The sequence below is a fragment of the Tamandua tetradactyla genome, chromosome 1 (assembly GCF_023851605.1).
Source record: "Tamandua tetradactyla isolate mTamTet1 chromosome 1, mTamTet1.pri, whole genome shotgun sequence".
Taxonomy (NCBI): domain Eukaryota; kingdom Metazoa; phylum Chordata; class Mammalia; order Pilosa; family Myrmecophagidae; genus Tamandua; species Tamandua tetradactyla.
The window spans coordinates 19291199-19303745 of NC_135327.1; the positions used below are offsets into that span (position 1 = coordinate 19291199).

The following is a 12547-nucleotide window of genomic DNA, read 5'->3' on the forward strand; positions in this document are numbered from 1 at the left end:
CTGAGAGGTTATGTGCTTGATCGCCTGGATGGGGGCAGGACCTGGTGGGGAGTGGGGAGGGGCAGGGTGGCAAGTAGGGCTTTAGAAAATCCCTGGCCTTGTCCGCACCAAGCCTGAATAATAGCCTTTTCCTCTACTAGGCCAAGCTCATGCCTTATCCTCTACTAGGTAAGCTTATGCCCTCTGAGCCTTGGTTTCCTCATTTCATTGTAAATTGGGGTAATAATAACAGCATCTGCCTTCCTTTCCAGCAACCAGCATGGTGCTCAGCACATGACAGGTATTCAGTGAGTGTTTGTTGAATGACTATTGGGTTTGAGAGGGCTTTACAAAAGTGAGTGTTCCTATTATTGGGACCCTATGAGAGGGTGTAGGCAAAGGAAATGTTCTCCATATGGAATGGGAATGTTGCCAGCTTCTCTCAGTCTGTCAGGGTCTGGCTTAGTTATTTAGTATGTCACCTATCCCTCAGCTTCTCTATTTTCAGGTAAAAGAAGGACAGGCAGACCCCAGGGCTGGGAATCTAGCGTGGGTCAGATCCTACAATTAACTGGCTTCACAGACCCTGGTCCCTGGGTATGCCTTAGTGTTTCCATTTGTACAGCAAGAGGCTTATGTGATCTCTGTGGTCCCTTCCAGCTCTAACACATTCTATGATTTTCATGAGTAACATCACAAACTGATCATTACAAAAGGAAAGACATTCCTGCTGCTTTCCTAAATCACCTCCAATCTATAGAACATTTGTAAAATCCTTTGTGCTTTTTATCCTCATGGCAACCCTGGAAGGGGCCAGGGCAAGGTCTATGTGCCATCTTACAGATCAGGAAACTGAGGCTGAAAATTTTCCTTAAGGGGCTGTAATCTAAGGCTTCACCACGCATCTTGGTTATACAGGTATACCAATTTGTCTCAAATGTTAGAGTACTTAAAAATCACCTGGATGGGGGTGGGAAGGGATATGTGTTTAAAATGTAAATTCGTGGGCCCTCAAAGATTCTAATTTAGCAGGGCTGGGATGGGCCCAAAGTTAACAGGTGCCTAGGTGATTTTGAAGTGATCAGGACCACTCTTGGAGAACCAGGGCCTCCTTGGTGCATTCTGGGTAGCCTCTGTTTCTTTCATAACCCTCCTCTGTGCCTGTTCTGAGCCAGGCCAGCGTGCGGAGGGGGGCGCTGTTGGAGATCTTAGTCTGATAGGGGAGGCAGATGGAGAAACCAAGAAGCGTGATCAGTGCCTGAACAGAGAGGCAGCAACCGGCAATGGAGGAAGTGAGTAACTCCGACTCTGGTGGGCTCCCTGAAGAAGTGGTATTTAGACTGGACCAGGGGATTTGATTTTCGTTTGTGCCTTAGTTACTTTTTTTTCTTGTAGATCACCCACACCAAACAGCACTAGATTTGTACAAGTTATCAAATCTTTCACATTTCTGTCCCCAGTGTTGACACAAGGCCTGGCACAGTGTTGAGGACAATACTGGTCAAATGGACTGATATGAGCAAGGAGAAATGGCTGGTGGAGATGTCCCAGGGCTTCCGGATTAAATGCATTTTTTGTGCTCAGTATCCCCACCTCCTTCCTTTGGTTAGGTCCTAACATGGGGTCACATTAATGGCGGAAATTCCTCATCATGCTGTAAACATTTGCCACCTCTTCCTTCTCATCCTTTCACTAGACCGTGAGATCCTTAGGGCCAGTAGTCAAGGTCTTAAATAAGGATGGAGCACAAGGCAGGCTCTCAAAACGATTGTTGAATGAGCGAATGAATGAATGAGTTCAGGTAGAAGCTTGTGCATTGGCTATTGAAGGGATTCCAGCTAAGATGCGGCTGCAGGAAAGCGCCAGGTCCATATCGAGTTCTTCCCGGTTTCCTGGCAGCCCCCTCGGTTTGGGCTCTGACTGGGTAAGACTGACGGGATTGGGAGGAGCGTAGGACTTGAGAGTAAACAGCATAGGTGGATAGGTGGGGCAAGTTGAGGATGGGAAATATGTCTGGGGCTTTGGAGGTGGGCCTGAGAATTCAGAAAGGAGGAGGAGGAAGTTTCTGGAAATCTGGGCTGAGGTATGAGGGCTGCAGGTTGGGAGTGTGGGCTGCAGGTCTGGGGGTCATGTGCTATGGGGCTGCAGACGGAGACGTGATAGCAGCAGAATGGAAGCTCTACACCATGGTCAGCAGGACCGAGCGCGTGGGGCGGGGGTGGGGCCACCACGCCTTGAGCAGGGGCCGTCCGGGTTGGGGGCGGGGAGTGTGAACGCGCCGGGCACCGCCCCGACAAAGCCTGCGCGCGCCCCGGACCGCGATTGGCTGCACCGCCCCGCGCCGCCGCCCCGTGCAGCCCGTCGCCGCCGGCCCGGCGCGCTGCAACCAGTGGGCGCCGCCGCCGCCGTCTTCGTCATAACCCGGGAAGCCAATGGCGAGGGCGCTAGGCGGCTCGTGGCTCTTTCGCGGCAAAAAGGATTTGGCGCGTAAAAGTGGCCGGGACTTTGCAGGCAGCGGCGGCCCCGGGCGGAGTGGGATCCGGAGCGGGATCGAGCCCTCGCCGCGGCCGGCCACCATGGGCCCGCGCCGCCGCCGCCGCTTGCCACCCGGGCCGCGCGGGCCGTGAGCGCCATGGCCGTGGCCGGGGCCCCCGCGGGCGGCCCATGCGCGCCGGCGCTGGAGGCCCTCCTCGGGGCGGGCGCGCTGCGGCTGCTCGACTCCTCGCAGATCGTCATCATCTCTGCAGCGCAGGACGCCAGCGCCCCGCCGGCCCCTGCCGGCCCCTCCGCGCCCGCCGCGGGCTCAAGCGACGCCGACCTGCTGCTCTTCGCCACGCCTCAGGCGCTCCGGCCCACACCCAGCGCGCCGCGCCCTGCGCTCGGCCGCCCGCCGGTACGGACACCAGGGCCACTGGGCCAAGTGCGCAGCCTGTACCCCCGCGCCGACCCGGGCGGGGCGCAGTGTTTGGCCCGGAGGCAGCGGGGGGCGAGGGGAGGGGTGGACTGAAGCCCTCGGACTGGGCGGTGCAGAGCCTGGGTTGAGCCTCCGGGCCCCGCCCCGGGGTGCTGGGTGACCTCGGGCCAGTCCCTGTTTGCCACTCGGTGCTGTGGGCTTCACCATCCTAATCGGAGCCACTTGAGGGTAGACTTGGTGATAATAGTGGCCCACGTGTATGCAGCTGGCGCTTACTGCATGCCAGGCCTTTGGTTGAGCCTTTGGTGGACTTCAAGCCATCTAAAACCCACAACCACGCTGCGAGCTCGGTGTTGTCACTGTGCCCATCTGACGGAGGAGGAACTGAGGCTCAGAGAGGGGAAGTGACTTATCCCCATCACACAACTGGCAAGTGGTGAGGCTGGAATTTGAATTGAGGCCTGCTGGCTTCACACCAGGATTTGAGGTTGGGGAGTGAGCATGGCTAGCTGCGGAGGAGGGTGGGTGGGTCGTCCTGGGGTTGGGCTTTTGGGGAGCATTGAGAAGACTCACCTTCCTGCCTTGATGATGATCTGCCAGGTGCAGGCCTGGCCCTCCAGGCCCCTGGGGACAGGCTGCCTGATTGGGAGGCCTTCTCTGCAGGGGCGGGATGGCTGGGCCAGCTGCTGATCCCCTCCCTCTGCCTGTCCTTCCATCTGCTCCCCTCCACCCTCCCAGGCCCTGGTTGCCATGGAACCTCATTAATCAGGCAGGCAGACCCTTGGGCCCCTGTGGAAGGATGGGGTGGGTTGGGCCTCTGAGCTGGAGGCAAGATCCCTAGTGCCAGAAGAGAGAAAATGTCCCAGAGAAATGCCCTGATAGAGTCTTTCCTGAGCAACGAGAAGCGCAAGAGCATTTCAGACTGGGGGGGCCCAGACGTGGCTGGATTATAGCCGGAGAAAGGAGAGGAGCCCCGGAGCTTGGACCTGTGGGCCACAGGACAGGGTGTGGAGACCAGTTTGACTGGCACAGCCTGTGGGTGAAGGTGGGGCACAAACGGGCAGGCAGGGGCTGGCCAGGAAGGATGGGGTCTCACGGGGGCTTGGAACAAGTGGGAGGGGCGAGGCAGGGCCCAGGACGAGGTGGAAACCACCCAACCGCTGATGGAGGCGCGGGTGGCAGCTGGTCCCAGAGGCATCCCAGGAGCCTCCCCTGGCCCCCTTGGCCCCATGCCCAGTGCTGCCTTCCTTCCGGAATCACCAAGATGCTAATAATAATAACAATAGCAGCCACCGTTGTTGGGAGAGTATTTTGTATGCAGGCTCTGCGCCAAGCACTTTATCCAAATTAACTCATTTAACCCTTTTACAGAGGGGGACGCTGAGGCCTCAGATTTTAGAACTTCCTCAGTTACTTAGCTTGCTAGTGGTGGGACCAGACTGATGAATTCAGCAGCAGTCCAGATTTCCTGAGCAGTTAGCTGCCGGGATGCCTCGCCTCCTGGAGATGCTGTTGGAAGTTGAATGAAACCCAGGTTGATTTTAGGGGCCCTTCCTTCTGATGAGTGAGTGGGTTGATAGTGTACCAGGGAGGGTACATATGCTTCCTATACTCCCAGTGGCCTGGCCCCGAGGGTACCAGCTTGGGGCCTGGGCAGGTAACTTCCATCTTGCTGACTGAGAAGATCTTAACAGGCCCAGGGCTGCAGGGACAGTGGCAGAGCCTGCAGGGGGGATGGGCTAGGGGCTGGATGCCACCAGCAGCATTCATTCTGCAGCTGGTGAGTTAGTGAGGACAGCTAAGCACGGGGTCAAATGAGGAGACCCTGTCCACAGTGCCTAAGGGCCAGTGAGCATTTTTCTCCTGGAGTGTGTGAGGGGGAGGGGCTGGAATCATTCTGGAGCTGAAGTTTAGAAACATCGGCCCAGCCTTTGCTCTCCAGCACCCCCAACTCTTGCAGCTGTGGGTAGCCACTAGGCAAAGAGCTGTGGTCTCCACTGACCCTCTGCACTGGCATTTGTTTGGGGGCAGTTCTGGAAAAAACTATAGTCTCAGCTTCTGTAGCAATGAGCGTTTATCAAGCACCTACTACATACAAGGCTCTGCAATTCAGCCATTCCTCCTGACCCTTTATGTCCACCTCCACCCTGCTGGTGGCCATTCAGTTTTTAAAAAAGTTTTCCCATTACAAATATATGTTTACTGTAGAAAAGAATTTAAGATAGTAGAAATTTGAACAACGATCCCAAATAAATCTTTTTCCTGTGTTTTCTTTCCCTAAGTATTTTTTTTTATGTAGTTATGACAGCCTTCATTTCCTAAGGGTTTTTAAAACTATCTTCTCTTAACTCCCTTGTTCTAATAGCACATTATTCCTACCATACAAATAAGGGAGCAATCCCCCTTGACGCCCTTATGCAAGCAGAGGTTGCTCCTGAAATGGATCAGTGTCATGGAAATGGTACCAAGGAAAACAGATTTCATGATTTGTTTTTAATCCAAATAGGGACCGTATTAATGCATTGCATTATAACAATGTTATGGCTTGTCAGTGTGTCTTTGATTCTTTGTCAGACTGCCTCAGTCCTCTTTGGCAGCCATATGGTATTCCAAGGGCTAAATAATCCACAGTTTTTGTGGCCTTCTGTCCCGGGTAGGAGGTTGAGTCTCGATTTTTCACCAGTGAATGTCTTTTCCTTGCTTTTCATGTCCCCTGTGCTAGGGTTTATTTAGAGGGTGGCCAGTAGGAATCTGCTTGTGTCCTTGTTTTAGGGTTTGACATTAACCTGCTTTCAGGGGTAGGCGGTCAAGGACCTGGGTAACAGGGAAGAAGTTAAGGGCTGTGGTTGGCAGGTGCATGTGAGGGTTCAGACCGGGAAGTGAGTTTGGGCTCATGGGGACGTCCGTAGGGGGCTTGGGGCCATCCTGTTGGGTAATCATCCTGGCTTCACCCCTCACCGCCGTGTGACTTCTCTGGGTTGCAGCCTCCCAGGGTCATCACAGCTGGAGGGCTTGATGAGCAAACACACATGAAACATTACTTAGCGCAGTGCTCAGTACACAGGAAGTGTTCGGTCTGTTCACTCTTCTCTTCCCCTGGATGCCTGAGTGGTGGACAACTGTGTGTGAGAGAGGGTGCTGTGGTCTGTCGTACATGGGGAGGTTCATTCAGCAACATTCGTTGGTGCCCAGGCCCGATGTCCCCACAGACGCTGTGGGTACAGAGATGGTTTAGACCTGGTGCTTGCCTCTGAGGAGCTTAGGGTTGAGACAGACATACCTGCAGAAATTAGTAGCAAGAGGCAGAATGTGGAGAAAGACTGGGCTTGAGGCCGTTCGGAGGGAGAAGAGATGATATCCTTATGCAGCAGTAGGTGTGAAGGATGGGAAGGGAGGGAGGCAGACAAGGTCAGGCCAGATAGGAGGAATAGCATGGGCTAAGGCTCAGAGGCAGATTGGTGAAAAACCCGTCTAAGTAAAGGTTCATATTGAGAACCAGTGGCCAGTGAGGTTACAGAGAAAGGTCGTAAGCAGGGACAAATAATAGTAAGATTTGTGTTTTAGGATAAGGCCTGGCTGCATGGTCCAGGTGGGAGGTGATAATGGGTGTGAGGAGGGTGTTAGGTGGGACAGAACCAAGGTTCTGGTTCAGGCAGCCTGGTGGAGGGGAGGGTAAGTCTGGTTTTGGTTAGGGTACTTTTGAGATGCCCTGTAACTTGCAGGACAGTTTCAATCCTTGACTCTCTGAATCAGCCAGAGGGCGTGGAGGTTGTGAGCTCAGGCCTTTGCTCAGACATGTGGGGTGGGAATCCTGCTCTGTCACATCCTGGCTGACCTTGGCTTCCCTAGGTTTCAGTTACCTTCTCTGTTAAATGGGACCATTATCGCCATCATCCCATAGGATGGAATGAACTAATGCAAGCAAAGCACTTGGTGAACACCAGTTGCTGCCGTGTTCCCAGATGTGTCAAACCCAGAGAGAAGAGGTGATGTGCCCAGGGGACTTATATACTCAGTGGCTTAAAAGAACATTTATTATCGTGGTTTCTGAGCATCAAGAACTCAGGAGTAGTTTAGCTGGGAGGTTCTGGTTCCAAGTCTCTCCTGAGTTGGCAGTTGAGATGTTGGCCTGGGCCGCGATTATCTGGAGGTTTGACTGGGGCTGAAGGATTTGCTTCCAGGCTCGTCCATGTGGTTGCTGAAGTTCCCCACATGTGGGCTGCTCCACAGGGCAGGGCTCCTTGAGTGTCTGCAGGACATGCCAGCTGGCTTGCCCCCAGGGAGTGATCCCAGAGAGCAAGGTGCCAGTGCCTCTGTGGCCCAGTCTTGGAAGTAACACACCATCACTTTCATCACATTTATTCGAAGCAAGTCACTAAATCTGGCCCACATTTAAAGGGAGGAGAATTAGGCTTTATCTTTTGAAAGGAGGAATATAAAAAAAAAGTTGCAGGCGTGTTTTTAAAGCACCATAGACCCCCAGGGAGGTGGTGGTAGACCTTAGACTTGAACTTGGGTCCTCTGCCTTCCATTGGAGCGCTTTGTCCTGTGTAATAGCCACCAGGCTGTGTTCCTCTTGTGTGCAGCATAGATACTGAGACAGAGGGGGGTTCTCAGCCAGCTGGGTGAGGTGGGCACACCCCCATCATTTGTTTGTTTTTGCTGCAGGTGAAGCGGAGGCTGGACCTGGAAACTGACCATCAGTACCTGGCTGAGAGCAGTGGGCCAGGCCGGGGCAGGGGCCGCCACCCGGGGAAAGGTACGCAGGGAGCTTGGGCTGGGCAGGCCTCTCTGGCCAGGCCCTGAGTAGGAGGGATGAATGGATAAACGTGCTTGCAGACTCGGGGAGGGTCTCCTGGCGTGGCTCCCCTGGGCCCTGGGGCTGGGGAGAGCCTAATCAGGAGAGGAATGCCAGGGTTGGCAGCAGCTGCAGGGCCTCCCTGCTTGGCCTCAGCAAGTGGAAAGAGCTGTTTGCCTCGCCTCTGTGATTCTGCTCTGCATTGCCAGAGGGGCAGGCCTTGCTGTGGGTGGGGGTGGGTGCTGAGGGTTCCTGCCTTGCTTGACTCCCAAGGTGTAAAGTCCCCGGGTGAGAAGTCCCGCTACGAGACCTCGCTAAATCTGACCACCAAGCGCTTCTTGGAGCTGCTGAGCCGCTCAGCGGATGGTGTCGTTGACCTGAACTGGGCAGCTGAGGTGCTGAAGGTGCAGAAACGGCGCATCTATGACATCACCAACGTTCTCGAGGGCATCCAGCTCATTGCCAAGAAGTCCAAGAACCACATCCAGTGGCTGTAGGTACCAGCTGAAAGGCGGGTGGGTAGAGGCTTGGGGCTGGGCAGGCACACCTGCCCACGCCAGCCTGGAGGTGCTAGTACAGACACCTGCTGTGGCTCCCGGCATCACTGTCTTACAGCTGGGGAAACTGAGACTCAGCGAGGACATGTGGCTTTCCTGAGGTACTATATGCAGTAAAGCACATAAATCTTCAATATCCAGCTTAGTGCAGTTCACACATTTGCTCACCTAGTAACCACCATGTAGATGAAAATAAAGAACGTTCCCGTAACCCAGAAAGTTGCTTGTACCCCTTCCCAGTCAGTGACACACTCGCTGTCAGTACTACCGGGTAACCACTATTTTGGTACTACTGCTTTTGATGGGTTTTGTCTGACACAGTTGTTTCATTCTTGTTAATTCCCACTCCTGTCCCCACTCATCTTGCTCCCTCTCTTTGACACATCTGCCTTTTCAGTTTTTGGTAGATCATTCCGTTTTTGCACTTGACAACATGTCTTGGAGATGCTTCCACGTCTGTACTACTAATGTGTCCTTGTCTTTTTATAACTGTGAAGTATTCTATGGAATGTTATGATGCGTGTGTTTCCAGACATTTGGGCCAGGATTTAAATCCATGCCAGTCTGATTCGGAAGCTGTGTTCTCCCTCTGCTGCTTCCCAGATGAGAAGCCTGACCCAGAGAGTGGCAAAGGATGGGCTGGGTCTCACAGAGCAGAGGTGGCTGCAGTCTGAGGTCCAGGGCTCCTGGGCAGAGGGGCGATTTGCTGCTAACCCTCCCCATTGGCTCCTGCAGAGGCAGCCACACAGCGGTGGGGATCGGCGGGCGGCTGGAAGGGCTTACCCAGGACCTCCAGCACCTGCAGGAGAATGAACAGCAGCTGGACCACCTGATCGACATCTGTAACACACAGCTGCAGCTGCTTTCCGAAGATGCTGACAGCCAGCGATATCTTTGGGGTGGCAAGAGTGCATAGAGGTTAGGCTTGGCAAGTGGGGCACATCCAGCTGGGGCCTGGGCCCTGTACTCAAGAGAGGGCTCCGGCTTTAGATTCAAGCCCTGGCTCAGCCATTTACTTGCCATGTGATGCTAGACAGTTACTTAACCTTTCTAGGCTTCAACTTCATATGTAAAAAGGGGTTAATAATCAGTTCTGAGATTGCAGTTGCAAGGATTAAAACAAGAAAAGCTAGTACCGTCAATAACGAACACTTATTTAGTACAGTGGCTCAATATGTGGTTGTAGCTTCAAGGTTAGAGACAGAAGTTTTTATTTGTCTTTTATTCACAAAAATAAAAACTATTAAAATGCATACTTTTTTTAGCGGATACCCAAATTGTGTCTAAATTTTGGGCATGACCACCAATGTGACACCAAGCTCATTGGTCAAAATAAAATCCCATCACCAGGCCTGGAATTACTGTAGGTAACTGGAACTGCTCACAGTTAGCTGGGTAGAATGGGCCCCATTCTACAGGTGTGGAAAATTGAGGTTCAGGGACATAAGGTAGGTTTTGAGTACCAGCTATGCACTAGGCTGCTGTGGGCCGTGGCTTGCGAGCTGAGTGGGTGGCCCCTAGAGGTCAAAGGTCATATGGTCCTTGACTCCACCAACCCTGGCCTACGTGACCTGCCAGGACCTGCGCAGCATCGCGGACCCTGCAGAGCAGATGGTCATGGTGATCAAGGCTCCTCCCGAGACCCAGCTCCAAGTCGTGGACTCCCCAGAGGTGAGTCCAGAACTTCCGGCAGGGACAGGCTGGGCTGGGCTGTAGTTGGCTGAGCCTCAGTTTACTCTACCTGCTCCCTCCTCAACCCTCCCCCCCACCCCAGACCTTTCAGATCTCCCTCAAGAGCAAACAGGGGCCCATCGATGTTTTCCTGTGCCCTGAAGAGAGTACGGGTGGGCTCAGCCCTGAGAACACCCCATCCCAGGGGGCTGCTTCTGTGGAGGAGGAGGAAAGGATGACTGCCCCAGTCACCACAGTGCCACCACCATCACCTCCCCCTTTACCTCCTGCCATGGATCCCGGCCAGTCCCTGCTCAGCCTGGAACAAGGTGGGTGAAGGGTGGGTGGGTGGGTTGGGGCAGACCCCTCTCTTAGGTGGGTGGGCAAATAAGCATGACAGCCTCCTCTGTCCTGCCTGCCGGGGCTGTCCGTGGCCTGTGATGCTGCCCTGTTTCCTTAGAACCGCTGCTGTCCCGGGTGGGTGGCCTGCGGGCCCCCGTGGATGAGGACCATCTATCCCCACTGGTGGCAGCCGACTCGCTCCTGGAACACGTGCGGGAGGATTTCTCCAGCCTCCTCCCCGAGGAGTTCATCAGCCTGTCCCCACCCCACGAGACCCTCGACTACCACTTTGGCCTCGAAGAGGGTGAGGGCATCAGAGACCTCTTCGACTGTGACTTTGGGGACCTCACCCCTCTGGATTTCTGATGGGGAACTGGGGGGCCAGGGTCTCCCAAAATGCCTACCCTATCTCTGCAGCCCTGGAGCCCCCTGATTCTGGCCATCCTCCCAGCCTGATTGGAAACATTTAATTTATACCCCCCTCCCCTAGTTCCAGAAGCTTTAGCTCTGGGGTCTGGGTACTGCCAGGAGGCTGAGTGAGCCAGGAAGGGAAGGATCCTTTGTGGTGTGTATGTGTCTGCAGCCAATGTGTGTATACGCTGAGTGAGTGGTTTGTGCCTCTGGCAGAGGTGCAGAGAGAGAGTGTGTGTATATGTGTGTGTATGTATGCGTGTACCGGGGAATGAAGGTGAACACATGTGTGTGCACTGAAAACATGCCCCAGTGTGTCCACATGTGTGTGCATGAGTTCATGTGTGCGTGTGGTGGGGGCCCTAACTGCACTTTCGGTCTCCTTGCTCTGGGGTCCCAGGAGGCCCAGGGTGGCCACTGTCCCCAGAGGCCTGCATGCTGACCAGGCCAGGCGGGGAGGCCTTGGCTGGCTTGGTTTGCAGGACAGTGAGAGCACTTCTGTTGTCTTAAAGGTTTTTCTGAAACTCGAAGCTTTAATGGAGCGTTATTTATTTATAGAGGTCTCTTTGGCAAGCCTGGGGCACCAGCTAAGGGTAGGAGGGATGTGGGGCTGGTGCCCCAATTTCCTTTACCCCTGAGCGAGGGCAGGGGTCCCTGAGCTGTTCTTTTGTCTTGCCCTGAAGGAGCTGAGGCCTAAGTGATTTATTTATTGGGAAAGTAAGGGAGGGAAACTGACTGACAGCCATGGGTGGATGGAGGAGGGATCTCTCCCCAGGAGATCACTGCAGGGCTCCAGCTGCCCCCCAGGATGGGTGTGAGATGGGAGAGGTGAGGGGGGGCCTTCACTGACAGGTGGGCAGGAGGGGCGGGTGAAGGGCTTGCCCCAGTCCAGATGGCAGGGGCCCCTCCCTCAAGTCTTGCTCTGCCTCAGCCCCCAATCTGCACTTTGATTTGCCTTCCTAACAGCTCTGTTCCCTCCTGCTTTGGTCTTAATAAATATTTTGATGGTGTTTGGCCTGGGCTTTGGAATTGTACTGGGAACAAATGCGGGGGTGGGAGAGGCCAAGGCTGCTGGGAAAATGCCCATTCTCCACTTCCGTTTTCTGTATCCCTGCCCAATTTAATTTCATTTGAACCTCGTGACCCCAAGGAGGGTAGGCTTCATCACCATATGTGTCCTTAGAAACTGACCCAATCAGTATTTTTGTTGTATTAAGTGAGGGTGATGAGTGCTACAGAAGTGCAGGAAGTAGTGAGTAACCCTGGGCCCTTCCCTAGCCCCTGAGAACCCACTCTGACTGGTTTGCTGTGTCCCTTCCAGATGTTTATGGGTGTTTGAAAATGTGCAGCAAGTATTTAGAGTGGGCTGATGCTGTGCTGGGTACTCTCAGGTTCTGGGGACATGTGTGTACACCTTCCTTATGGGACTTTCTAGGTCTAACGGAGGAGACTCACAAATGAGAAATTCAAAGAGGGCTTCCTGGAAGAGGTGGTGTTTGAGCTGAAAGCTGTAGGACAAGTAGGGTAACCTGAGGAAGGAAATGAAGAGCACACAAGCCTGAGAGAACAGTGTGGGCAATGGTCCTGGGGCTGGAGAGAACTGGGCACAGAGGACCTGAGAGAAGCCAGCATGGCTGCCGTTTCTAGCCACATGCCAGAGGCAGGGTGAGGCTGGAGGGAGAGGTTCGCGTTTGGGTTTTTGACACAAGGAGTCACTGGCAAGTCTGGAACAGGTGACTTGTCCTGGTTTACATCTTGAAAGCTCCCTCTTGCTGTTTTGTGGAGGACAGATTGAAGGGGGGCGCAGAGGCCGGTGAGGAGAAGGCCGAGTTTGGGAGTAGGGTAGGGGAGGACAGCTGGGAGTCCACCTGTACC

At 54.2% G+C, this 12547-nt stretch overlaps 1 protein-coding gene across 2 annotated transcripts; it reads left to right on the top strand.

Moving 5' to 3' along the window:
• Nucleotides 1-1208: 1208 nt before the first annotated feature.
• E2F1 (E2F transcription factor 1) lies at nt 1209-11770 on the top strand. Of its 2 annotated transcripts, none has more exons than XM_077159839.1 (7): nt 1209-1271; nt 7562-7652; nt 7965-8184; nt 8984-9136; nt 9805-9919; nt 10023-10248; nt 10380-11767. In XM_077159839.1, the coding sequence occupies exons 1-7, from the start codon at nt 1263-1265 to the stop codon at nt 10625-10627; spliced, it is 1062 nt and encodes a 353-aa protein (XP_077015954.1). In that variant the 5' UTR covers nt 1209-1262; the 3' UTR covers nt 10628-11767. The 2 variants fall into 2 exon arrangements, with proteins under 2 accessions (XP_077015954.1, XP_077015963.1); XM_077159848.1 differs by lacking the exon at nt 1209-1271 and adding an exon at nt 2597-2872 and having other exon boundaries at nt 10380-11770.
• The last annotated feature ends 777 nt before the right edge of the window (nt 11771-12547 follow it).